Below are 24,016 nucleotides of genomic sequence, written 5' to 3' on the forward strand. Positions count from 1 at the left end.
CCGCTTTTCCTGTCTTGCTGAGAGCAGCCCTAAGCATCCTCCAGAGTGTAGACTTCCCTGCTCCGCTTGGCCCTACAATGACTACACCCATGCGCTGCCTCAGCTGCTCATTCAACTCCAATGCCTTCTTCACCTACATTGAGATGGAAAAAACAATCTGCGATTGATTTGGGTTTTTTTCCACCATCATTCAAGTTAATTTTACAGACAAACACTGTCTACCAGTTCACATCATGTATCATGACACTTACATGTATATATGGCTAATAAATAAATATCTTAAAGCACACACCTGGCTGGGTATAAGCTCAAGTCGTGCCTCCTTGTAGACTTGTTCTAGTGCATGCATGAGTATCTGGTCCTCCACATCGGTGAAACTGATCTCAGAGAAGACATCTTTGACAAGAGCATCAAACCGGGAGCTATCGGCAAACGTCAGCTTGGACATGGTGTTCAGTCTTAACGCCTGCACCACCAAACTACTCTCCTGAACTGAATGTAGACAAAAGAGATAATATAAAATTGTTTTACATTGCTGAAAAAAAACACAAGGTTATTAAAGTGAACTTTTCCAGTTGCTTTGCCCTGTTATAAAAGTGCTAATTACCAAAGCCTGACATGATCTAAGAGTTTGTCAATACTTCTGTTCTCTTTTCCAAAGATGTTTGCCTTCCCTGCAGGCACAAATGGTGGTGTTTTTTTCTCAGCAAAAGGGAACACTTGGCCAGACTACACAGGGAGACAAACACAAGAAAACCCTGGGGACTCATTGATAGACAGGAGGTGTATGTGGTGTGTATGTTTCTGTGCATGTATACGGGGCAGATAAAGGGTGGGAGGTGGAACAGAAGGATTTGAAAGAAAGAGAGGGATGGGTTCAAGAAGAGTCAGAGAGGAAAATGAAAAGAGAGAGATAGAGGGGAAAGTATTGAAAAGCAGAGACATGAAGGGAAGATGGGGGTGAGAAACAGAGGGCAGTGAGTAAGAACGAGTGGGACAAGAGCAGCATCAACAGCCAGGTATCAGAGAGAGCGCTAACAAGAGGTCAGAAGGAGGGGGAAGGAGGTGGGGAAAGAGGTATTGGAGAGGTAAACAACAGAACTCTAGCAAAGTATTTTGGAACAAGAGGATGGAGAAGGACAAAAGTACAGACAAGTGAAAAGCGCAAGGGAAGAGAAGTTTTTAAGGGAAGCATTTGGGCTAAATGTCAATTGATGTGTCTGTATAAGAGGATTTAGAGGGCAAGGACAACAGCAGGTGTATAGAGAAAGTGCTGGTCAATAAAGTCTTTTGATGTTCAAGTACACTCTTGAATAGTGTTGATCAAACTGCATTTAAGAGATATCCACATATGGAGACACAGATAAACACAACATTTTGCAGTTTGACCCTGCTGGGTAGAGGATAAGCATCTCCACACCAGATGGATATCCTCACCTTATCCTCTAATCTCTTTCATCAGTCCTACAACTTACCTACATCCTTCAGGTCAGAAGCTCACTGTGAGTGCAGCAGTTTAAGCACTTCACAGGGGACACATTTTTGAGACACTTCAACCAAATGACAATGTCAATTACTGACTTTATGTGAAAAATGAATTGGAATAACTGCAACTTTTTATTTAAACTATGATGCACTACAGGAACATTACAAGCTATGCAAAAATACTACCGTCTGTCTGCCTGTTAAATAATGGATATGGGAATATGAATTATTGACAAGCCAGGAGAAACAGGTGCACAATAATCACATGATATAATTATTACCATAATTGATTAAATAATGTGGTTCCTGAACCACTGAGCAGAATGCTGAAAGATGTGTTTATTTCATCAGGTGGCTGATCTTCAAAACAACAACTAAAAATACTACTTTCATAGCACTGAACTTTCTGGATGTGTTTTGGAACTAATTCAATGTGACCGATTTAGTGGCTCATGTCCTGCAATCAGCTCTTAGCATAAAAATTAGGTATGTGGTAGCCATTGGTAGGTTAGCACATCTTGACTTTCAAACATTTGAAGTGGGCTTGTTTATGAATGTTTGTCATGAATTATGACAAAAGTAGCTGTGTTGCTCTGAAACTATCTCAGGCTGCCTCAGAGAGATTTTTTAATTTGAACCACTGCTGCATGTAAAATTGCCATTTAGTCCTTTCTGTTTATCTGTGCCACTTGATGGGCCTCTACTTTATTACTATACAATTTTTTTCACCAATGAAGCATGAATAAATTCTTGTATTGAGTAGTGAAGACATATCAAACTGACAATGTAATTTTTAGTAGCTTTCCATTATCAGATGTCAAAACTGAAACTAGACGACCCCTGATCCATAAAGTGTGTTAAGTAACACTGCAAAAGAAATTTAAATCCTTATTTACAGCAAATTCATTATCTTAATGTCCAATAAAAATGACCATGGAAATATTCTCTCTATATTTTATGGTTCTTGTAAGGTGTGTAAGGGTAGACTACAAATACCTTGTGTAAATTGTGCATATGTTTGCTGAAATATGTGTGGCATGGTTTTTTTTTAAATCCATTTCAGGTTTTCATTTTCAACTATTCCACACCAAATGATTTCACTGTTTAGTACAACTTCAACAACTTAAGACAGAAAGAAGTCACTAGTGAAATCACCTGCTGTTGAATTTGGCTTGAATTAAAGCCTACCAGTTTTCAGGCCCTGATGGCATGAGATTCTAGACCTCAGCATGTGCTTTTCAATCAGTAAATCCTAGCGCTATCCTATCCCTATTTTTCAAATGTACCCTCCCCATTTTTTTAGATATCTATACCATATGTTTTGTGTTGTGGAATTTTGTTTCTCTATCACACACAAGCTTTGGTACTGTGCATTATTGGCAGCTATGAATGTGACTCGAGGTCATGGCCAAAGATGCACCCACTTTCTTCTAACTTTCCTGTCACGCTCCACAATTGGAAAAGTAAAAGTGCCTCACAGAAATAATGTTCCTTAAAATAAAAAAAATAGCCAGAGGGCGCCTTACTCTTGTCCTTGTCAGGACTCATCCTCTGTTGTTGCAGGAGCCTGCCACAGGCCTTCAGCACCGTCTTCAGAGCACGCAAACCCCAGTCATAGTGCTGCTGTGGAGTCAACAACTCCCTGCACAGACAAATAAAGACTAATTTTTACACATATTCACACACTCTCAATTAAATGTAGTACTGGTTGTAGCACTAAGAGGTGAATGCAGCGGATAACTTATTCACAGATGGTGAATAAGGGTGGTAGTGGCAGTTTAGATAATTTCAAATAAACTCAACACATGCAATAAGATTCAGTTTGAAACACAAAAAACACCAGTTAAAAGTCACAAACACCACTTCCTGTCTGTGAACTAGACAAACAAGAAGACCACCAGATTAATGACACATACATAACTTGTATTCTGATGATAAGTTAACAGACTATGTAATAAATCTACGAATCCTACTCGCTCCAGGCTCAACCATAAACCAAACCAAAAAAAAATACTTAATCCCACAATTTCTACCTGGCCAGGTTAAAAATTGCGACCAATTTGCGTCCCAGTATTTCTCCATTTTTGAAGCCCTCAGAGTAGAGGATGACCTCAGCAATGAGCTCATTGTCTGGCCTGCTCATGGCCACAGGCCTGAACAGCTGCTTTAGGTTGTCTGGAAGCTTCTGTCTGCCTCCATAGCCTTTTCCCGCTGGGTTCAGTGTGATGAATACTCCAGAGTTTGGGTCCAATTCCACCTGGAGCATGTGGAGAAAAAGGAAAAGTTATGTTATTTTCATGGTTAAAATGTGCTGTACACTAGAATGAATACGGTTTTATTGATTGCTTAATGATTAATGACTCAATGGATGAATAAATAACTGACTGATTTATTACCAGACAGATTAAACAGAGAGGCAAGGTAAAAAGGTAAAAGGTAGAAGGTAAAAACTTGCACTGTTTTAAGCAGGTGTGTATATACAGGTCAGTGAATTAAACAGAAACATATCATAATTAAAGAGGTGCGAAAAGACAGAAAGACACAATTTTCTCTAAAGAGGAATAGCGAGTAATTGGTTTTTGCCATCAGTACATGTAACATTGATGTGTCTATGTGCATCTATTCTTATTTTCTGACCTCCTTCCCCAGCAGTTCACATGTGTTTTTGTGATGTTTGAGGGAGTCTTGGATGGCCTGAATCTGCATGGAAACTGCAGATAGTACCGCTTCCTCCAAACGGTTAAACTCGTCAAAGCAGCCCCATGCTCCACACTTCACTAAGCCCACAAAGATTCGTCCCATTGACTTCACATCGATACCCTGAAAAACAGAAAGACGCAAACCAGAAAAAGAGATCTTAAATGTTCTCAGTGAAAGTTGTTCTAAATTACCAATCTTGTTGTGTATGTGCATTTGTGCGCTTGTATGTGTGGTCACATGTTGAATGATAAAAACAACCTTTCCCAGTGTTGAGTCTCCTCATGTCATTGTGCATCTGTCTACTTTCATATGTGCGTACCATGGATATGTTTATTTAAATATGTATATCTGGACCTGAATATGTGTTTTGCTTTCAGAATAATTACCAGTAAGATAAAGATCTGGCATAAAATGGTGTGTAAAGTTGTTAAGCTGTTAAACCCTTCACATACTCTCTAAGAGTATTTTTATACCTCATCACAGTTGAAGACCAGCACCTGGCGTCCAAACAGCCCCCCCAGGGCTTTTACTGACTCGGTTTTGCCTGTGCCAGCAGGTCCATAGGGGTTTCCCCCAAGCCCCATCTTCATGGCCTGAGTCAGAGTCAGGTAGCACTTATCAGTCAGTGGAGTATGCACCAGCTTAGCTGCATTCCCCTGGGACAGAGAAGAAAGTGAGTGATAACAAGAGAAAGAATGTGTCAGAAACACAGTGAGATGACCAGACAGAGGTAAAAATATGAGGAGTGAGGTAAGGGTGGAGGGACACAAGCCAGCAGAGAATAAAGGCAAACAGAGAGATGATGGATTAAGAGTGAGGAATGAAAAACAAATGAAGGACAAACCAAAAAAAATGAAAATGAGTGAGACTGGCTCTAGCTTGTGTTTTTCAAAGGAACTGCAGAGAGGGGAAGACAGCAAGGTATCGTCATTGCTCCTTATCTCTGCATAAACAGTGCCCCCCATAGGAATAAAATAAAAAAAGTTCAAGTAAACCTGAATTTCAAGTCAAACAGTTCCCTACTCAACTGTGGTTAAGGATTAAAACAGAAGCATTTGCAAACATGTGTGGATGCCTGATACTACATTTAAAGAGACAATGGTCTGTATATTTATCTATTAGAGACACACTGTGTACATGCATGGGCACACCTAATATACAGTATTTGTTAATAAACTGCAGTTGTAAGTAAGGGAAAAAGTCAAACTACAAATAATTGTTTGATCCAGCTCTGAAAAGTACCAATCATTTAAGTAATTAAAACCCAATATTTGCCATATTCCATTTACACAGACAGGCTAAGAATACAAATTTAATTACTCTTTGGTAACTTATTGAAATTATTTTTTGGTTTTAGATTCTATATTAATCAGAAAAAAATAGGTGCAGCCTGAGAGATAACAGTGTATGTTTGTGAGTGTTATTTCTAGTCAATTACAAAAAAGAAGAGTATATACAGTAACTACATGCCAGCACACCTGGTATTCATATGTATAGCGAAATTGTGCATCGACCATATGTATGTGGCAGCATTTGTCTGGCCCCATGTAGAAGCGAAGCTGCTTCTTCCAGGCCCAGGCATCAGGACTGGTAACTTCTGCCTGGATAAGCTGCTTCACGACATTGATGTTGTGGATGATATCCAGGATTAAGGCCTTCAGCTTTAGCTGCAGGACACTGGATTCTGTACAGGGAGACATGGTTGAATATCAGGATGGCAGGATTGGTAAAACACATAACAAACTTGATCATAAAAGAGGATGTCATCCAGTATTCAAAATGCCCAAACCTATTTTGCATTTGTAATAAAAAATAAATACATATGCATATCAGGAAACACAACTTTTTGTATTATCATATATTATTATATACATAGTGCCTTCCTTTAACATTGGACCAATGTTAAACTTTGGTTAGAAATGAAAATTGGGTTGACATCAAAATCCAACATTCACTATCTGACATTGTGATGTTTAGCTAATGTTTAGTAGAGGTTGGGTTTTGCTCATGACTAGAATGTTGATATTTTTGTGTCAAGATTACTCTGACATGAGACCTATGGAAGACGTTTTGGTTACTTAACAACAAAACTTAAACCTAACAAAATATCAGCTGTTGTTAGTATTCTATATCAAATTAATGTTGCCATTAGACATTGTCCTGACACTGAATTTTGGTCACCTGATGTCACAACCTACATTCAACCAAATACCAACATCTAATGACGTCAGTGGCCAGCTTCGTGCCTGCTGGGTTTATGGTGCTGTTGGTTTAAAGTAAAACCACTGGAAACCAATTCAAGATCTCTAGCATAAATTTGTTTTTCACCCATTCTTGATCAGTTACATAAAATATGTAAAATCCATCTCAATCTTTACTTTTAAATCTAGCTCACTGATTATTATCTTATTTAGTGCTTTTGGCTAGATATAAACTTCAGGTCCCCAGATAATTAGATATATAACTCTGTCAGGCAGTCTTTTAGCTGCTTTTCTCTGAATAAATGGTAGACCTTCACTGTAAGCAGACAGAATAACAATAGCTTCTATGTTACCCTAAAACAGCAGGTCTGTAAAGAAAGCTGTTCAAAGTAGAAATGCAAAATTGTATCGATTGGCGAGAAGACTAATGGGACCACTCACTGTGTAAACAAACCCAGCATCTCAGCTGAAATTTTTTAAACAACAATTCAGAAAGGGAAACTTTGTTAGACATGAATATAGACCCAATAATATCCTGGAATGTCAATATTATCAACAAATACTGGCCTGTCAAGGCCAATGACTGCACAAAATGTAGAAAAAGGCTTTTGAGGCAATTTAGACAGTGTCATTGTTACTGAATAGGCAGGAATCTATAATTATTTAATACCCTCTGTAGTTTGATGAGAAGAGTAGTGCCACAGCTGATCAAAAAACTACAAAGAAAATAGAAAATAATAAAAAATATAGTCAGAATAATACATAAAGTTCGTTGTTTTAATGATGAATGCAGTGCCTAAAGGACATTTCTTGGTCACAACTAACTAAACAGGTTTATTTATGCATATAAACATGCATATATATGACTAGTCTAATGGTCCATATATAATCAACAGAATTTCTTTTTACTGCGAATTCAGCAACAACACCACAAATCCAGCAGGGCTACATGAGGGAGTACTTTCTGTGGATTACTTTCCTACATGCATCTCTAAAGCTGGGATTGGATATTGTAAATTATTATGGGTCCAAATGCCATCTGCTAGGTAGTGTTGATGCTTTGGGTGCCTCGTATGTAGGAATGCATCACTGATGTCAGCCTACCCCAGAGGCATACAAAATACCTTGCCAAATGTACACCATCCGGTCTTATCTGTCTGCCAAAATGGGAGATAGCTCCCTCTCCCTGTCTGGGTTTATGGCCCATTTATGTAGAGTGGGTAATTAGATTATCCTTCTTGCCATTACTTTAGCTGCTTTAATCAGTACTACCACTCTATAGCCTCTTCAGCCTACCTGGTTGTTTTAAGGGGGCCGGTGATTTGATGAGGTGTTATCATGGAAATGAATTCTATTTCAAGTGTGGATGGTAAGGTTCTGCATGCCAGTCACAAATGAACCATATTATTGGCAAATATGTAATACTCCTTATCACAGTGCCATGCTGAATTATGTAGTATTCTGTTCTACAAATCTGACCGACATGCAGTCACACAGTGACACTTTTTTGCAAGTGAAACAAACAAGTGTGTGTGTGTGTGTGTGTGTGTGTGTGTGTGTGTGTGTGTGTGTGTGTGTGTGTGCACTTGTACTTGCTACATAGTAAGGACCAAAAAAAGTATTTTGCTAACAGAGTGAGGACATTTTGGCTGGTCCTCACTTTTTGAGACACCTTCAAATCACATTTTGAGGGTTAAGACTTGGTTTTAGAGTTATGGTTAGAATTAGGTTTAGGTTAAGGTTAGGGTAAGGGGCTAGGGAATGCATTATGTCAATGAGTGTCCTCACAAAGATAGAAGTACAAGTGTGTGTGTGTGTGTGTGTGTGTGTACAAATACATGAATAAATTAAAAAAAAAAAAAAAAACTTGATTTGAATTTTAAAATCCTTCTTACAAAATCAAGCTCTGTAAAAAAAAAAAAAAAAAAATCATGTCATGTTTTACATTGCTATATTCTAAGCCTGGCCCAGGTCATTAAATTAGCCTGCTAACCACTGTGTCTACAGCTTTAAAGAGTATTGCCCCTCTGAAAGCTCTTGTGTCTGACTAGCTATCAAGAGATTCACACAAGAGCAGTCATTTGGCATTAATCTCTCAGTCCTAAGTAACAACCCAAGATTCTGATCAAGTGCAATCATTAACAACACAAGAGGGAGTCTGATAGTGGAACGTGTAAAGTAGCAACTGTTTATAAGAGTTGCAGAGAGCTTAATATTGACAAGAACGTGATCATAAACCATAAAAGCAGGACAAGGTTGAGCAATCATCTGCAGAAATAAATGGGGCTAAGAGAGCAGGACCACATAATAAATTTAGTTAGCAGCAAATACTGTATATTCAACTATGAATACACACAAAAGCACATACACAGACCTACCTGTGTTAGCGTGATCATCAGAGCTAGTCTCCACTGTAGTGTAGTGTTCCAATTTGGCATTGAGCTCCAGCTCCAGCTGCTGCAGATTCTGCTCTTTTAGGGCTCTCTCCACATCTTCAGTAAACTGGATTTGTTCAGCCAAACACAGAATCTACACCAACAGCAAAAAAGTTAAGACACTTGAGATTATCTAAGAAGATGCTCTTACAGGAAAAACATTCTGGATGGCACTGTCTTACAACTGAGAAATTACTTACATATGGTCTTAGATCTCAACCTAAACAAAATATTATGATTAAAAAAACCTATAAATACCTGTAATTTGCAATCGGTAAAAGTAGCACTGTTTCTAATGCTGAAAAAACATTCCGCTACCTCAAAAGCCTTTGGGAATATAGAGACAGAACAGATACTGTATCTTCATATACAGTTACTTTATATAAAAAGAGTGTGTGTACCTGTGATGGGTAGCGTGAGGGGTCCACCTCCCCTTTCTTCCCTGCTGACACACACTCATACAGCAGATGCTTCAGAGTCTCCTTCATTTCCACAGATAGCTCACTTAACCATGTCTAGAAACAAAACAGCCACAATCAAATGTACAAATAAACCCAATGTGTAAAACATTTAAAATAAATATTAATATGAATGAATGAATTAATATCTGAAAATGAATTATGCTCTGCTTTAAACACAATGAAATAACACACATCCATTCTAAGCTTCAAGTGTCCAACCAAACACACAACATATATTTTCACACAAAACTCTGCACAACGGCTCTACCTCCACAAGGCTGGAGATGCGAATCTGGTTTCTGAGTGGCACTATTTCTCCCTCCAAGGAACACATGGCAACAATGTTCTGGCACTGCTCATCAAACACTACACTGTGGATGCCTATACAGATAATACATACACAGATTACCTTCCCTGTCCCAGAGAATAGGCTACAAGAAATCCAAGTAAGAGAGGAGAAGGTAGAAAGACAGAACAGAGGAGAAGGGAACAAAATAGATCTGAGCATAATAAAAACAGACAAAGCATGGGTTTCTGACCGGCAAAGAGTTTCTTGAGGTGTGACTGAATGACTGTTGGATTGGTTGCCTGTCCAAGAATCTCTAACAGATCATCATCACCTATGAAATAGAACCGTGGGAAGGCAGAACGCTTCTCCTGCAATAAGCACACAAAAACATTAAGTCCTGATGCTAACAACACATGCTATGTGCGCTTATATGTCCTTACACATAAAAATACACATGTGTACCTCCAGGAACTCATTGAGTGACTTTTGGCAGCGCTGCAGCTGATCCAGTATGGTGACCAAGGAGTTTCTGATGCCAGCCCTTGAGCTCAGAGAAACAACTCTGTTGTCTCTCTGAATGTCTGACATTATAGACCTGTTATACATATTAAGAATGCATTTTGTTACCAATAAAACACTGCGAGAATAAAAGGTCACACACAATCTTAGTGTTATACTTATACTCAGCTATAATAAACTTGGAACTGTGGGGACGCACAAAATATTGGTGGCCGATGTATAATTGGTTGATAAGTAAGAATATTTAATTATTGTTACTGTTCCAATAATACAATTTTCTGTAATTTTCTATGCAACAAGAAAAAATGACAATATAGAATCTGACAGTGGCAACTTCAAGCTTAAATCTGAGGGTGTTTATATTCACATCTGATGGATAATGCTTTATTTCACAGTGGGTATTTTTGTAATGCTCTTTCTCTGTCTTGAACAATTTAGCAGATCTGTATTTGACCTGCAGAACTTAAACTGACAACCAATTTAGAATATAGAGCAAAAGCACACTAGACACAGACAGTAATACAGTCACACACACAAATAAAGTACCTGAAGTCTTCATCAACCCGTTTGAAGCGGGCCTCCTCCCGGGGCAATGCCCCTCGTCCAAAAATAGGCTCGAGATAAACCCAACGTCTCTGGATAGCATTCAGACTCAGCAGGTACTCATCTAAATCTGACAGTCGAACCTCCCACAGACTGACCTTGATATACACACAGTAAACATGGTACCAACGGTTAGTGCTGCTTCATTAAGGATTTGTAAATCTTGATATGGGTGAACGATAAATAACAAAAGCCATGCACCAATACAAGACACAGCAGTTTATTTCATTATGTTTATACATGTTTTATCTTAAATAAAGAGAAAGTCAAGGGAATTTACTTTTCCCAAAAATAAAAATGAAGCACTTAAAGATTCTTAAAGTGTATTCATAGATTCAAGCCTTTGACCTGACCTTGTCTTGAAAGCTGCGATAGTAGGGGGAGTCTTTCAGAGACTGCAGCAGACAGTGGTTATCTCCCACCTGGATGGGCACAGAGTGGTGATAAAGGCAATGTTTGCTAATCCTCGAGATTTCATTTAATGTGCCAGTAGATATGTCTGCATTTTCCTGAAGACATTCTTATGCCTCCCAAGTCAAGCTACCTGGTAGTCAGTAGAATTTAGGTCTTTTCACTGACCTGCCTGAAACAATGATTAACAAAAGCAGTGAAGCAAAGGGAAGTGCCAACCATGTGAATAGTGACAACAACAGCTGAGGGTGTCTTTCCCAATAATTAAGTGGAAAGAAAGCTATATATATATATATATATATATATATTTATTTATTTATTTATTAATTAATTAATTATACACACACACACACACACACAGTCAAGTCAGATAGAAGAAATATCATTGAAATAGTCCCTTGGTCCGTGATCACATTGTCACAGTACATAATGTATGTCAAATGCATCTGGGATCCTGCCTGAATTCAGTAATTAAGATAAAATACAGTTTATTTGAAAAAATAAAATCATTCAGCAAATAAAAACCTGTAACCCAATAAAAACACACCCTTCTCATTTGGATGGTGTCATGCTTAGTGCATTATGGTCAAAGTGTGGCTAATGAAATGATAAACTATTTTACTTTACAGACAAAAACCTTTAGTGACCTAAGGCCTTACATACACCTTGAATCACTTCACAAATGAATCAACACACAAACTCAATGTGTTTATATGTGTGAGTACATATTTGTCTACCTGGTTGACTATATCCTTCCAGTCCTTGATGAGGGTGAGAGTGCGGCCGCTGCTATCTGTGTACTCTGTGAAGTTGAAGGTAGCTGCAGCTGCCCACAAATCCAGCTCTCTCAGTGCTTCTCTGATTGTCACCTCTGCCTGGGCACGGCTGTTCAGGTCCTAAATGCAAATGCACATACACACACACACAGACAGCTAGATAATTTGTGTTCACTCACTACTTTATATTCATTTTATAAAACTAATACAAGGCATCCTATAGGATCCACTTGTATTACTCATTTGAGGTGGCTGGCAAGAACTTTTACTTCTGCACCCTCTGTGTGCCCTGTTTATCCAAACTTTCCAAAATTACAAATGGTGAAAGTGTTCTATGTGGCTTTCCAAGAATATAATGTTAGGCACTGCAATTCCCAAGAAAAAAGGAACGCCTTAGCATTGTACTGATATGAATCATCATTGTGCAATTATCTTAGTTAAAATCATCTGTTCAATGTACAACATATGAATGTACAATTACTGAGTACAATTACTGAATAAAAGTAATAAAAGTGGTAAAGAAAAATAAATTAAAAGCAATATTTAAGCAATAAAAAAATATTTAACATCCAAATAAAAACAAAAAAGGTTAGTTGACCCCTTCTTTCTCTCCCAAATTGATTGATAGGTTGATATCAGTATTTTCTGATAATTTTAAAGATTTGTTTACATGACTGGTGTTTGTGGAACCAGCAGAAAACATTTTTTCACTCTCATCTATGATCAGTTGAGAAACTTTTCAATTATTATATTTCATCTACACATCAAACTCTTTGATTATGTATTGTATGTGAATATAACTGTAAATCTACATGGACAACATTTTTAATTGGGTGTGTATTATATAAACGGAAATGTTTCAAATATCAATATACTGTATTCGCAGTTTCTACCTTGCTGCTGCCCCCTGGTGTCCTATGTCAATTACTGCAATAATGATGGTCTAAAAATAAAAAAAGTTAATATAAAACAAAACAGTTCATTAAAAGATGTCAATTATCATCCCATACATAAAAAACTATGAGCCTTAAAGAGTTGTATGTCCCTACAGAGTTGTGTGCTTCCACCCAGTATCTATGTGTACTTGCATGAGTGTGTATAGACAAACCTTGAGCTCCAAGGCTTTTTCTATGATGGTATTTGCCACAGTAAGGAGGTCATTAAAGGTGAGTCTCTCTAATGTTGTCCCTCTTGGGAGACCCAGTAAACGGAACATGTCCAACCAATGGTCCTGGGACAAGTGCTCTCCACGTACATACTTCAGCACTGGAATCATGTTCTAGAAATGCAGGAAAAATGTGAAAATAAAAATATGAAAAGAAATACTCAAACATTTGGAATAAGATCCCCCATCAATTCATAATGTGTATGTGTGTTTATGTGTGTGTGTTTGTAGGAGGGGGGAAGGGAGGGGGGTGACACGATAGCCATGTGTTACTTGCTGAAGTTGGGTTTGTTAAGTTGGACTAAAAATGAAATTTTGCTTCAGGTTCAAATGGTCTATTGAGTATGTCAAGTCAATACTAAAATTGAAAATAAGACAATGATATATTATCCGTCAACTGTGCCACTGCCTACCTTGTATTTGTCCATTTCTGTTTGTAGTTTAACAGACATGACAGTAGGCCTCTCCAGCTTCCTAAGTCTGTCCTGCCACGTAAACAGAAACTCCTCAAACAGGTACGTCTTACTCCTATAAAACAACAGAAAAATACATATCAACAAACACAGTAACACAGACACAGAGTAATAACCAAAAGTAAAAACAACCACAAGCAAATATTGAGGCTTAAGCTTGACCCTCTACCTGAATGTGATCCAGTCCTCCTGGGCCTTCTCTGTGAAGCCCTGCTGCCACTCCTCATACAGACCCCACATCTGGCTGCACTCCTCCATGTCTCGTTTCGTTTCTTCCGCCAGAGAGAAATCTGGAGCTTCCAGGTCAAAATAGGAACAGTCCTCACTGAGGAGAGGAGGAGAAAAGAAGTAAAAGTAAGAGGTATTTCTTTGATTGTGTCAGCACCTGGCGTAAAAAGCAATAAAATGTGGACTTATATGTACAGACCTCACATGTTGACTTTCATAGAAGTTCAGTGTATTTGAGAGAGAGCATAAATAATATAGTATTTCTTTTCCTTTCAGGTTAGGTGTGTTGATGGAAATGCATCAGTAACAAAGCTGAGGAGCTTCACAAAAAATATTTATAGGTAACAGAAAGTAGGAAATAAAAGGACATAAAAAAATAAAGATGCTGTTTCCTATTGAGTGACAAACTTTTATATTGGATCTGAATTATTAGTCAAGCTTGTGGCTATAATCTAAATGGCTATAATCTTATCACATCAGATTTAGTAGAGTTGCTAAAAATCCCATCAACAGAAAAGGGATTTATAACCACATTTTATCTATCTACAGCACTTTGCAAAAAAATGAAGGCAATAAACATCCTTATCAGATTCTCTCAGCGAAGAAATAAGTAAAAAAGATACAAATTCAGCATATTAAAAAGAACTTACAGCAGTTTACTGCGCACAAGCTCTAGCTCCTCAAACTCTTGCTGCTTGTCCCTGATGGTCTGGAGGCACGCAAGAAGGGCAGCATGATCACCAGTCTCAAGCATCTCATCCTTAGGCTTCAGCTGGTCCCAGCGGGCCTTAAACCGTTGGAGATCTGCCCGGTATGCGTCAATATGACCTGCAGCATTACTCCGCATTACGTCCACCTAAGTGAAGAACAGAGCAAGAGAAAGCAAGTAGCACGACAGCACAAGGGTGATTGTAGTAAATGGGCAAAGGCAAAGAAAGATGGAGACAGAAAAGAAGAGCTGAAAGACAAGATAAATAAATAGTAGCAGAACACTTCTGTTACAGAGACTTTCTGATAAGAAGTTTTTAAACTGTGATCCGACCTGTTTGTGAGTTTATGTCACCTGTTCTTTGATCATGAGCTGGTGACTCTCCATGACAAGCTCCAGTTTGTCCCACTTGGCTCTGAGAGAGGACAGTGAGTCCAGGCCAGCCCCTGCCACCGCTCGCAGCAAGCGGTTCTTCTCCTCAGCACACTGGAACTGAGGTAGGATCTATACACATACAGTACATACAGTGTTGTTTGTTAGTTAGTTTTCATGTAATTTCAAATATTCGGAATTTCAATAACAGAACCATAACAAGACATGCAGCTTAAATGCCCATACTTTTATAAATCCAGACACGTTGTATTATTGACTAGTATCTAACATAATTTAAATTCTGATATGAAACGACTCCCTTATTGAAAAGTCAACAATGAGAAATGTAGCAAATGATTTCACTGAATGTTGGAAAATTAACCTGTCTTTCTAAAAGCTCCATGCAGACCACAGCACACATAAAGGACTGAGAGAGGCACAAATCTCAAGCATTTGTACCATTGTTCAAGAAAGTTCCAAACCAGAGTTTAGCAGTGTGTTTGTCTTACTTCAGGTTTGCGGGCTAGTATCTGGCTAAATTTTCCACTGGCTGCACCAATCTCCTCCATGTTCTCTGGTCGAGTTGACAAGGCCTCCATTGACTCTGACACAAAACTGTCTATGGCTTGGGTGTGGCCTGAAAGCAAGGGAGAAGGTGATATACACTTGGGAAAGGAAACAAAAACGAAAAATGAAAGTAAAAGTAGAGGGGATGTAATTGGGCCAAAAGAATAGAAAACAAAACTGACATAGACAAGAACAGAGAAAGAAATAAAAACTGGGGAATACTTGGCTCATGCTTGGTGTAAAACAGTTATATTACTTATTTAAAAAAATATATATAATGCTGTTAAGGAGTGAAAAAGTAGGAGTTCATTCACAGTGTATTAATCACTATAAACAATAATAAAAATAAAATTTAAAATAAAAACACTATTGAGGTGTCTGCCTGTACCTTGTATGGACTTCTTGAGTGATAAGAGCAGCATGTCAAACAGCCTCTGAATCAGGTCATCGATGACGGCTTTTACTGGCTCACAGTTAACTGTGATACAGTCTACCTTCTCCTGACTGACAGAGGAAGAGGGAGAGGATCAGTGCCTGTGACTCAATTCTTAGGGTACTTGTGGTGTCACATTAACACAAGGGCTTTTTAACTGATGACCTTTCACATTAGGAACTGAGTTAAAGAGGGGAATTTAATCCTGCTAGACCAAATAACATGTCAGCCTCAAATGGCTGAAAAAGAAGAGATTTCCAGTAACCCTGATTCACAGCACAGACCCAAAGACCAGATCTGGGTCTTTTCTTAAAAGTTGAACAAAGAAATTTAGAATCAAGACCGAGAAGCTGAGTATTATCAGTTAGCTTCAGTTAGCTAAAAAAAAACAGGGAGGTGAAAAGAATAATAAATACAAGGAAATGATTAATGGCCTTGAAAAAAAAGAAAACAATGTCAAGCTTGATGTCTGATCCTCAGTGCTAGGAATGATTACACAAACCTTCCAATTCTGTTGTATTATCTGTTTCAACAGATCCAGCTTGTGTTTATAACAAAATGTGACAAGGCTTTATTAAAGGTCCCATATTGTAGAAAGTGAGATTTCTGTGTCTTTTTTAAATTATAAAGCAGGTCCAGTTGCTATATAAATATTCTGAAAGTATCAAAATGCTATACGCACACTGGCAGTATTCAGAATCTGTGTCAACAAGCCATCAGCTTGCTTAATTTTGTGATGTGACAAATATACAGCAGCTGCCTTCCGCCATGTGCCGCCAGCACAGCCCAACTGACCCACTGTCAAACCTTTTGTTTTTTAATTTTATTAACAACACAACAGCATCACAAGCAATCATTGCGTCACTGAGGTAACAAGAAAAGTCTGTTCAGCTCATTTCAGCACTGACTGACCACCACCAAGCTACAGTAGTGGGCTAAAATCCATCATCTGTGGTTGGCCTGGCTGTGCAGTCAGCCAGTCAAAAAGGAGTATCACAGACGCCCTGTTCTTGCTAGTACTCGAGAAAGAAGCATGAGAGAGAAGATGTAAATCTATATTTAGATGGTTTTTGGTACTTAAAATCTTATGGATATCAAAGCTTCAAACATAACACAGCAAAAAATATGTGTGAAATATGGGACCTTTAATCATTGATCATTCACTCTTAACTGCCTTCAGATATCAAAATAGCCGATAGTGATTGTCCTGGTTAAATATCATACTTGCTGGTGTTGTGGACTATACCCACTGTTTTGAAATAAATGTGCATTCATTTAGTAAGTAAGTAACATTTTTAACATTGATTTTGAAAAAGTTGTTTGGGTGTGTTTGCTTTTCTACTGATATTATATTTACTTGTGTTTATTATGTGTGATATGCACCTGGGTAGACGTTCTGACTCTTTTCCCCGGGCTTTCAGGGCCTTGAAGTTTCTCTCCCAGTCCTGTACAGAGTTCAAATGCTTCTCCACTAACTTCTCTAAATCCACCTGGCCTAGAACCACCCACTCCTACAACACACAGACAGGCACAGGCACAGACAGACACACACACAGACACACACACACACACACACATACAGTGAGGAAGGAGAAGTCTGATGTTGGCTGAGGGCTTTCCCCTATAATTTAGACATGCATGGCTAGAGCCAAAAGATCACACGTTACAGACAATTCTGTGCTCACTGTTCTGACAAGGTAGTATGAAGGGGAGGTTGCTGTCAATGACAACAACAGAGCTTCCGTTATGTAAATAGAGAAGCATGACTAATCCAAGCTGCATTCTTTCAAAGAAAACATCACAGCAATGGCTCACTGCAATGCTTCAATGAGCGTTCAAAAACGTTCATCGGTTAATATTCATGTGGCATAACATGTACCAGTGTTGCAGTGCAGCATCACAGTAGAGCCATAAATGTTATAAAAACAAATACTAAACCGCTAGCACAAATTATTGATAAATGTATATTTTACAACTGTTAGAAATCATAAAATCTTGACCTCTGAGGCCTGGCTCAAATCAACTCTTCCATTACAGACTAGCAGGCTTGCCACAGAATGCAGTACTTTACACCAGTTTCATTTAGTATAATAATAATAAGAAGAAGAAGAAGAAGAAAATTCTTTGTAGGGCAATTATTATTATTATTAACATTTTACAGAGGCTTTTTACTGGAAGGCTAATAAAAATTATTGTCTTATTCATCATCAATATAAAAATCATCAGGTCAGGCACCTTGAACTTGTCTTGTATAGCCAGCAAGCGGCTAAAGAGGTCCTCGGCCTTGCTGAAGATGGTGAGAAACCCAGAGGCATTTCTATCAATCATGACACTGAAGATAATCTCCTCCCCCTGTGCACTGACCCCTTTGAACTGGTTTGGGATTGAGATGAACCGCTTCATCTCTCTGAAATAGCGTGCTCGTATCTCCTCAAATGGAGGACGGAACTGCAAACGGCCTTGCCTAGTCACAAGATGGAAGGGAGAAATGAAAAAAGGTACATTTTATTCTGTAATCCACATTAATTAATAATCTGTCTTTGTAGGAGAGAGAAAGAAAGAGAAAGCTAGACATGCAAATAGAGAAATGGTGAGATGGTCAAGTGAGAATTAAGAGGAGGGGAAAGAAAGTCAGAAGTTGTGGCGGAAAATACTGTATATGTGTGAGAGGAAGAGAAAGAGATGATGGCCCACGCAAAAAGTGTTATGAGGAAGAGAGAGGGATGAAATAAGAGAATAGACACAAAAAGTGAGACAACTGAAAGCATGTGTACTGACTTGAAAGTGAGGTCTATGTGTATCTCAGGCAGGTTTTTGTTCAGAGCTTCCAGTCCTGTCTGGTATTGATGCTCAAGAGCCTTGTACAACTGATGGTTCCAGTGCTGACGCCATGCCTGCATGTCATCAGACCTGACACCCTACACACACACATACATGCATTAGCCGTCAAAGGAAGAGAATTAGGATTTGTTGTACAGGTTGTGTATGTCCAGTGAAAAGCTAAACACTAAAATATTTTTGTATCATGCTTATTTACATGATACAGTAACCCCAGCTCCTTGGTGACCCAAATGTTTATACTGTACTTGAATATATAAATAATTTATTTTGCAAAAATATGTATAAGAAAATTACATGAAGGCCAGCAGCTAAGACACATATACTTCTGACTGTAATTTATACCTGAGCCTCCAGAGTGGCAAAGCCAGTACGGAGGTCCTGAAGGCCATCCTTCCACCGCTGCTGATGTCTTAGTAGGTCCACATTCATCAGTATCACCACCTGAGAAATGTAGAGAGAGGTGTGCACACAAATACACAGAAAAGCAAGACTTTAGCTACTAATTTCACAAGATGCTTCCAAAGACTTGTGTTCAGGCAAATGATTCAGATTTGTGAAAGCCTAACTCCCTCTGTATTCTATCGCTATCGCTATCTATCAAAATAATTGAGCTCAAAATATAACAGCAAGCTACAACCTTGTCAATGAAGTCAGTGTGCCATTTGCGTAGCTTCCTGTTCTCGGTGGAGAGTTTCTCGGCAGCAGACTGCAGCTTGGTAATGTAAACTTCCAACTCTTTGGGGTTGTCCCAGGTAATCTGCATTTTACCACCTGTTTCCTTTGACTGAGATCGAGGGTTCTGACAGAGAAAAGCAGAAGGGTTACCTCCCATGCAAGATGAGAAAATGTTGCCTGGCAAAATTTATAGGTAACAAGTAAGTGATGTGCATCAGAGAAAATCCAAGAACTTTAGTTCCTATACGTTTTTCTATAACTATAAAAAATTTAGAAGTTTAGAAATTGATCATTTTTCTTTCTTTTGCATGATTCATGCTCATAGTAAAATTAGGCATTGGTAGGTCATCAGCTTTCAATTCAATTTTTTCTGAAAATAGACATTTATAAACAAAAACTATAATAATAATAATAGTTCTAACAGCATTTTTTTTTTTTAATAAAGTTTAACATGCAAGGCATAGAAAGTAAAAGCCGTAGTTTCCAGTTGTGAGTCATACCTTAATGACCTGTTCGAAGGATAGGGCAAGACTGAGCATCATAGGTCTCTGAGAGGGAATCATCTGCTGGTCAATCGTGTTGTAGAAATGGGCCACCTACAATGCAGTAAGACTTTGTTACAGTATTAGCTTGAGATAAACTACAAAAGAAAGAAAGAAAGACATGAGGAAAGAAAATGTGTCCGTGTCACTGTGTCTTGACCTGCTCTCTGACCTGTTTTAGGACAATGGCCTGTCTGTAGAATTTGTCTGCAGTATTAGCAGCCTGTTGTATCCTGGCTGGGATGGGAAAGCCCAGGGCAGAGAGCTGTCTGACCTCCCTGACCACACTGACCAGTCTGTCTGAGTACTGGATCTTCAGTCTGCCATCTAAATGGTCCAGGTCCATCACACGGTTACTGGCCTGGAGACTATACAGTGGGAGACAGTCACATTAGAGAAAGACAGAAGAGAGCATCCACTAAATCCAGCACCCCATGCAACCAAAGTGCTCTTGTCAAAGTGCTAAATGAGGTGATGATTAACATGGAAAAGAAAAATAGAGTGAAAACAAAGTATATACTGTAAAGGAGTTTATTGACTAAATGTAAATATGCTACCATCCATAACACTGTTCAATTTACAGTATAAACTGACCTAAAAGCTTTCAGTGGCAATTAAGATAAAATTCAGTGTTTCCACAAACTTTCCTTGTATGCCTTGTTAGTAAAGTGTCCAGTGTTTCCAACCTGATCCCGGACTTTGGGTCTGCCAGTCCAGACAGTATATCTCTTGACCAATCCTCGAACTGTTCCTGTTCATACGCCCGCAGAATTTCCAGCAGGTCATCACAGAAGTGCAGGAACCCTTTGAATCCAGACAGGTCTGAAAGCAAAGCCTCAGCTATGCGCACAGAGTCCTCTACCTAATGCAAGAATGCAAGCACAGCAATACAAAAAGAAAAAAGAAATTACTACAAATTACTCATTTCATTGTCATATGAATTATTGCATGTATGACATCAGCAAAAATCTGACATCTAATTCTGTGATGACAAACATTAATAAGACCTTATTCTCTTAAATGAAAAAAATCAATGATAAACCAGAACATCCATGCTATTTGGTGGTCAGCCACATATACTTTACTGTATATACCCACGTGAGCATATTCAGACACACGTACACACTGAGTTACCTTATGTATGAGCTGTCGGACCCAGACAATTTTGTTAACCACCTCTGGGAGATTCCTGCCAATAAATGGCCCAGACTTGTCTCCAGGGCCTCCATGGCAACGATTTTCAAAGTCAGTCTTTAGGCCTAGGAAAATCAATGAAGATGAGGAACAACAATTCGTCAGCACTGACTTTACCTGTCCCTGTGGATCACAAACTTTTTCACATTTTTTTTTTTTTATCAATCATGAATGATAGGGGAAGCAACTAATAAAAAAGGATCCATGTTGAACTTTTTGAGACATGGGTCTGCAAGATAGCATCAGCAAACTCTTGTTCATTTATTTTCTCAACATTAGTCATACTCATTCAACTTAGTTTCACTTCATATTTTTCCCCTAGTCATCCACGCCCTCCCTACAGTGGCTCTATGCCTCCCACAGTGGGGTTTGCCCCCGGATTAAATGCCTATACAAATCTATTAACTGAGGAAAAAATTATTTCTAATTTTGGTTAGTTACAAATTATTTTTACTCAGCTGACACTTTTAGTCCATGGTACTCCACTGGGACATCTTATTTCCCCATCTACATTAAAGCATTTCTGAAAGAGCCAAAGAGATTGGATCTGGAAATGTAGGTGTACAGTCTGGACCAGAGTTGTTAAAGGCTGACACTGTGGGCCCCCCTACAGACAAAGTTAAGACCACTGTGTCTGAAAATAAATCTAAAAATATCTGTATCATGTCTGGGAGCTTGGATCTGACTCAGTATTGACTCTGTTAAGAAATCTGACTAAAATTCAGGCATAAGGGTAAGAACCTTAATTGCCTTCACTACAGCTCAGTGCATATCAGCACTGACGATGTTGATAAGTCGGCGAAATCAGCAGGCCAAGTTACAATAACTAACTTCCTGTTGTTTTCAGAACACTGGAATACACCTGTCTCTTTCACCTCTCGCAGTGTCTTTCCCTCACGTCTCTACCTTCCCCTTCAACCCTTCTGGACAATGATTCTCTTACATAAGTAAGTAAATGCAACATTCTTCAGTAGGTCATTTTGGCAGGTGCGCTTAAGTGCGTGAACACAAAGCATGTATACCTTTGTTATAATCCAGTAGTCTGGCCAGTAGGGTTTCTCTCTCTGACTGCAGCTCTTTGCTGATGGTGGGACGTCTGATCAACTCCTTGTGCTTTTGAAAGACCTGCAACAGCTACAACAGCAGCAAACACACACATACAGCCACATACCATAAGTTAACACATCAACACATAAAACATCTTATAACCTGAGTTTAAGTACTGCATTTCACTACCTGTTGTGGGTTATCCTGCACATCAGCAATGTAGCTCTTTAGTCTGCCAGCTACTTCCTTCTCTGACGGAGCCATTAGGCGCTCAAACTGAGCTACTGCTGCTCTCCAAAGAGGCTACAAAAACATAAGAAAGACAGTTATTCTCAGTCCATAAAATATGTAGATGCAATGATATCAACAGGTTAAAGACAGATGCTTCATGCCTGCCTAAATAGATTCTGTAGAACATGCTACTTAAAATATCGAAATAATCATTATTGCTTTCCATGTTTGCAGGTGCAAGACAGGTGCAAATATAAAGCATCAAAGTCAATTCAGGGTGAGGTGGACGCCACACAAGCATCCTGCCTCCATGAAGGCATTGCAATTAACAAAGCAGAGACACAATTATATTTGAAATATGGTAATTCAGAAGTCTCTCTTGCACGTACATAAGCACACACAGTACACATGCAAATGAAGTTCCCTACCAACTAACCTCAGTGTAGGGATTGTAATGAAGAGGGTTGAGTCCAGAGAAGGGTTCAAACACACGATCTGATGTCAGAGCTTGCTGCTTCCCTCCTGGTAGCAAACGCAGCAGTTTCTCATGAACCATACGCAGAGTCACCACCTGGTAGACAAAACAGGGAGAATGTATTCCAATGTTATCTATGTCCACTCTTTTATTTATGTGTTTGGTTATCAAGCTCACAAGTGTCAATAATATTACTTGATACTGATTTTTCCTACTGTGGGAGAAACTCTGATACTGTGAATAAGGGTAATGACAGACACAGCTAGACTCTGCATTTAATTGTAGAAGAATCTAAACAATAGATATTCCATCAGTGTGGTAAACCAACACATTTCTGTGTAAAACCTTCAATAGAACATGAGAACTGGGCAGATAATTGATAGAACTCACACTTAATATTCCACAATACACAATGGAAATGAGACAATTCATTATAAAGGGGAAAGAGGCTTTTGTATGTATGTGATAGTAGCTTCATGTCTCCAGATCCATGTTGACACTTTCCCAAATCTATGATAGCCTTTCTAGGCTAAATAAAAAAATTGCCAGGTGCAGTAAGATTTTAACAACATTACAGATACTTTATGTACCAGATTTAAGCAATAGTCTAACAAGTGAATGATCATTATCATCCATACAAACAGCTACAGTTCTAGGAATAGTTTATCAAAGGCTGTGTCCCAATTCAGGGCCTCACTCCTTCATAGGCAGTCCCATTAAAAGGTTGCTCTGAGCTCTGAGGTCACGAAGGTTCACAACTTTTCCAAAGACAAAAGTTGGGATCAAATCTGTTCATACAGTATGAATGATTCATGAATGCCCAAGGTCAGTGGATTACCTTCTGGGACAGTCAGGTGCTTTCCATCAAAAAATCTTAAAACTTTAACAAACAGTATTATACATTTAACAATGTTAATAGATGTATGACAATGCATAATAGAAAAGTATTTTAAGGAGACTTGAAAAATGAAACGAAAGGTGAGTCTCAGTCCATTTATGATTAACTTTTCCTTCCTTGTTCTGTACTCACAAAAAAAAAAAAAAAAAAAAAGCAAGTGGAAATTCAACTCAAATCAAATGTGACGTCTGCTCATTTACAAATACGCAGAAACAAGGAAACGACAACTAAAAGGATAATTTTAAACATATTTTAAGCGGTCAATATGATGCAACCACTGCTGTGA

General features: G+C 38.6%; 1 protein-coding gene across 5 annotated transcripts in view; it reads right to left on the bottom strand.

The window, feature by feature from the left end:
* Nucleotides 1–24,016, bottom strand: part of dync2h1 (dynein cytoplasmic 2 heavy chain 1) — a 105,952-nt gene that overhangs the window by 77,707 nt on the left and 4,229 nt on the right. For 4 of the 5 annotated variants that reach the window (XR_011693428.1, XM_071496049.1, XM_071496048.1 and 1 more), the window contains exons 9-42: nt 22,794–22,928; nt 22,316–22,429; nt 22,102–22,213; nt 21,020–21,144; nt 20,572–20,747; nt 20,058–20,253; nt 19,844–19,939; nt 19,306–19,467; nt 19,011–19,109; nt 18,606–18,745; nt 18,063–18,291; nt 17,211–17,338; nt 15,783–15,898; nt 15,337–15,464; nt 14,810–14,959; nt 14,397–14,602; nt 13,688–13,843; nt 13,459–13,573; nt 12,989–13,159; nt 11,842–12,000; nt 11,042–11,115; nt 10,637–10,786; nt 10,034–10,166; nt 9,822–9,939; nt 9,551–9,663; nt 9,223–9,336; nt 8,765–8,915; nt 5,664–5,869; nt 4,659–4,841; nt 4,123–4,305; nt 3,519–3,742; nt 3,012–3,127; nt 293–492; nt 2–133 (exon numbers count right to left, since the gene is read on the bottom strand). Coding sequence is in view for 4 of the 5 variants with exons in the window: in XM_071496049.1 (XP_071352150.1) it covers nt 2–133; nt 293–492; nt 3,012–3,127; nt 3,519–3,742; nt 4,123–4,305; nt 4,659–4,841; nt 5,664–5,869; nt 8,765–8,915; nt 9,223–9,336; nt 9,551–9,663; nt 9,822–9,939; nt 10,034–10,166; nt 10,637–10,786; nt 11,042–11,115; nt 11,842–12,000; nt 12,989–13,159; nt 13,459–13,573; nt 13,688–13,843; nt 14,397–14,602; nt 14,810–14,959; nt 15,337–15,464; nt 15,783–15,898; nt 17,211–17,338; nt 18,063–18,291; nt 18,606–18,745; nt 19,011–19,109; nt 19,306–19,467; nt 19,844–19,939; nt 20,058–20,253; nt 20,572–20,747; nt 21,020–21,144; nt 22,102–22,213; nt 22,316–22,429; nt 22,794–22,928 (5,010 nt within the window). In the remaining variant the exon portion in view is untranslated. The remainder of the gene's footprint in view (nt 1; nt 134–292; nt 493–3,011; nt 3,128–3,518; nt 3,743–4,122; nt 4,306–4,658; nt 4,842–5,663; nt 5,870–8,764; nt 8,916–9,222; nt 9,337–9,550; nt 9,664–9,821; nt 9,940–10,033; nt 10,167–10,636; nt 10,787–11,041; nt 11,116–11,841; nt 12,001–12,988; nt 13,160–13,458; nt 13,574–13,687; nt 13,844–14,396; nt 14,603–14,809; nt 14,960–15,336; nt 15,465–15,782; nt 15,899–17,210; nt 17,339–18,062; nt 18,292–18,605; nt 18,746–19,010; nt 19,110–19,305; nt 19,468–19,843; nt 19,940–20,057; nt 20,254–20,571; nt 20,748–21,019; nt 21,145–22,101; nt 22,214–22,315; nt 22,430–22,793; nt 22,929–24,016) is intronic. The other variant, XM_071496052.1, reaches the window with a different exon arrangement.

This window comes from Trachinotus anak, unplaced genomic scaffold, assembly GCF_046630095.1.
Source record: "Trachinotus anak isolate AG129_WGS33_773 ecotype Australia unplaced genomic scaffold, CSIRO_AGI_Tana_v1 ptg000014l, whole genome shotgun sequence".
NCBI lineage: Eukaryota > Metazoa > Chordata > Actinopteri > Carangiformes > Carangidae > Trachinotus > Trachinotus anak.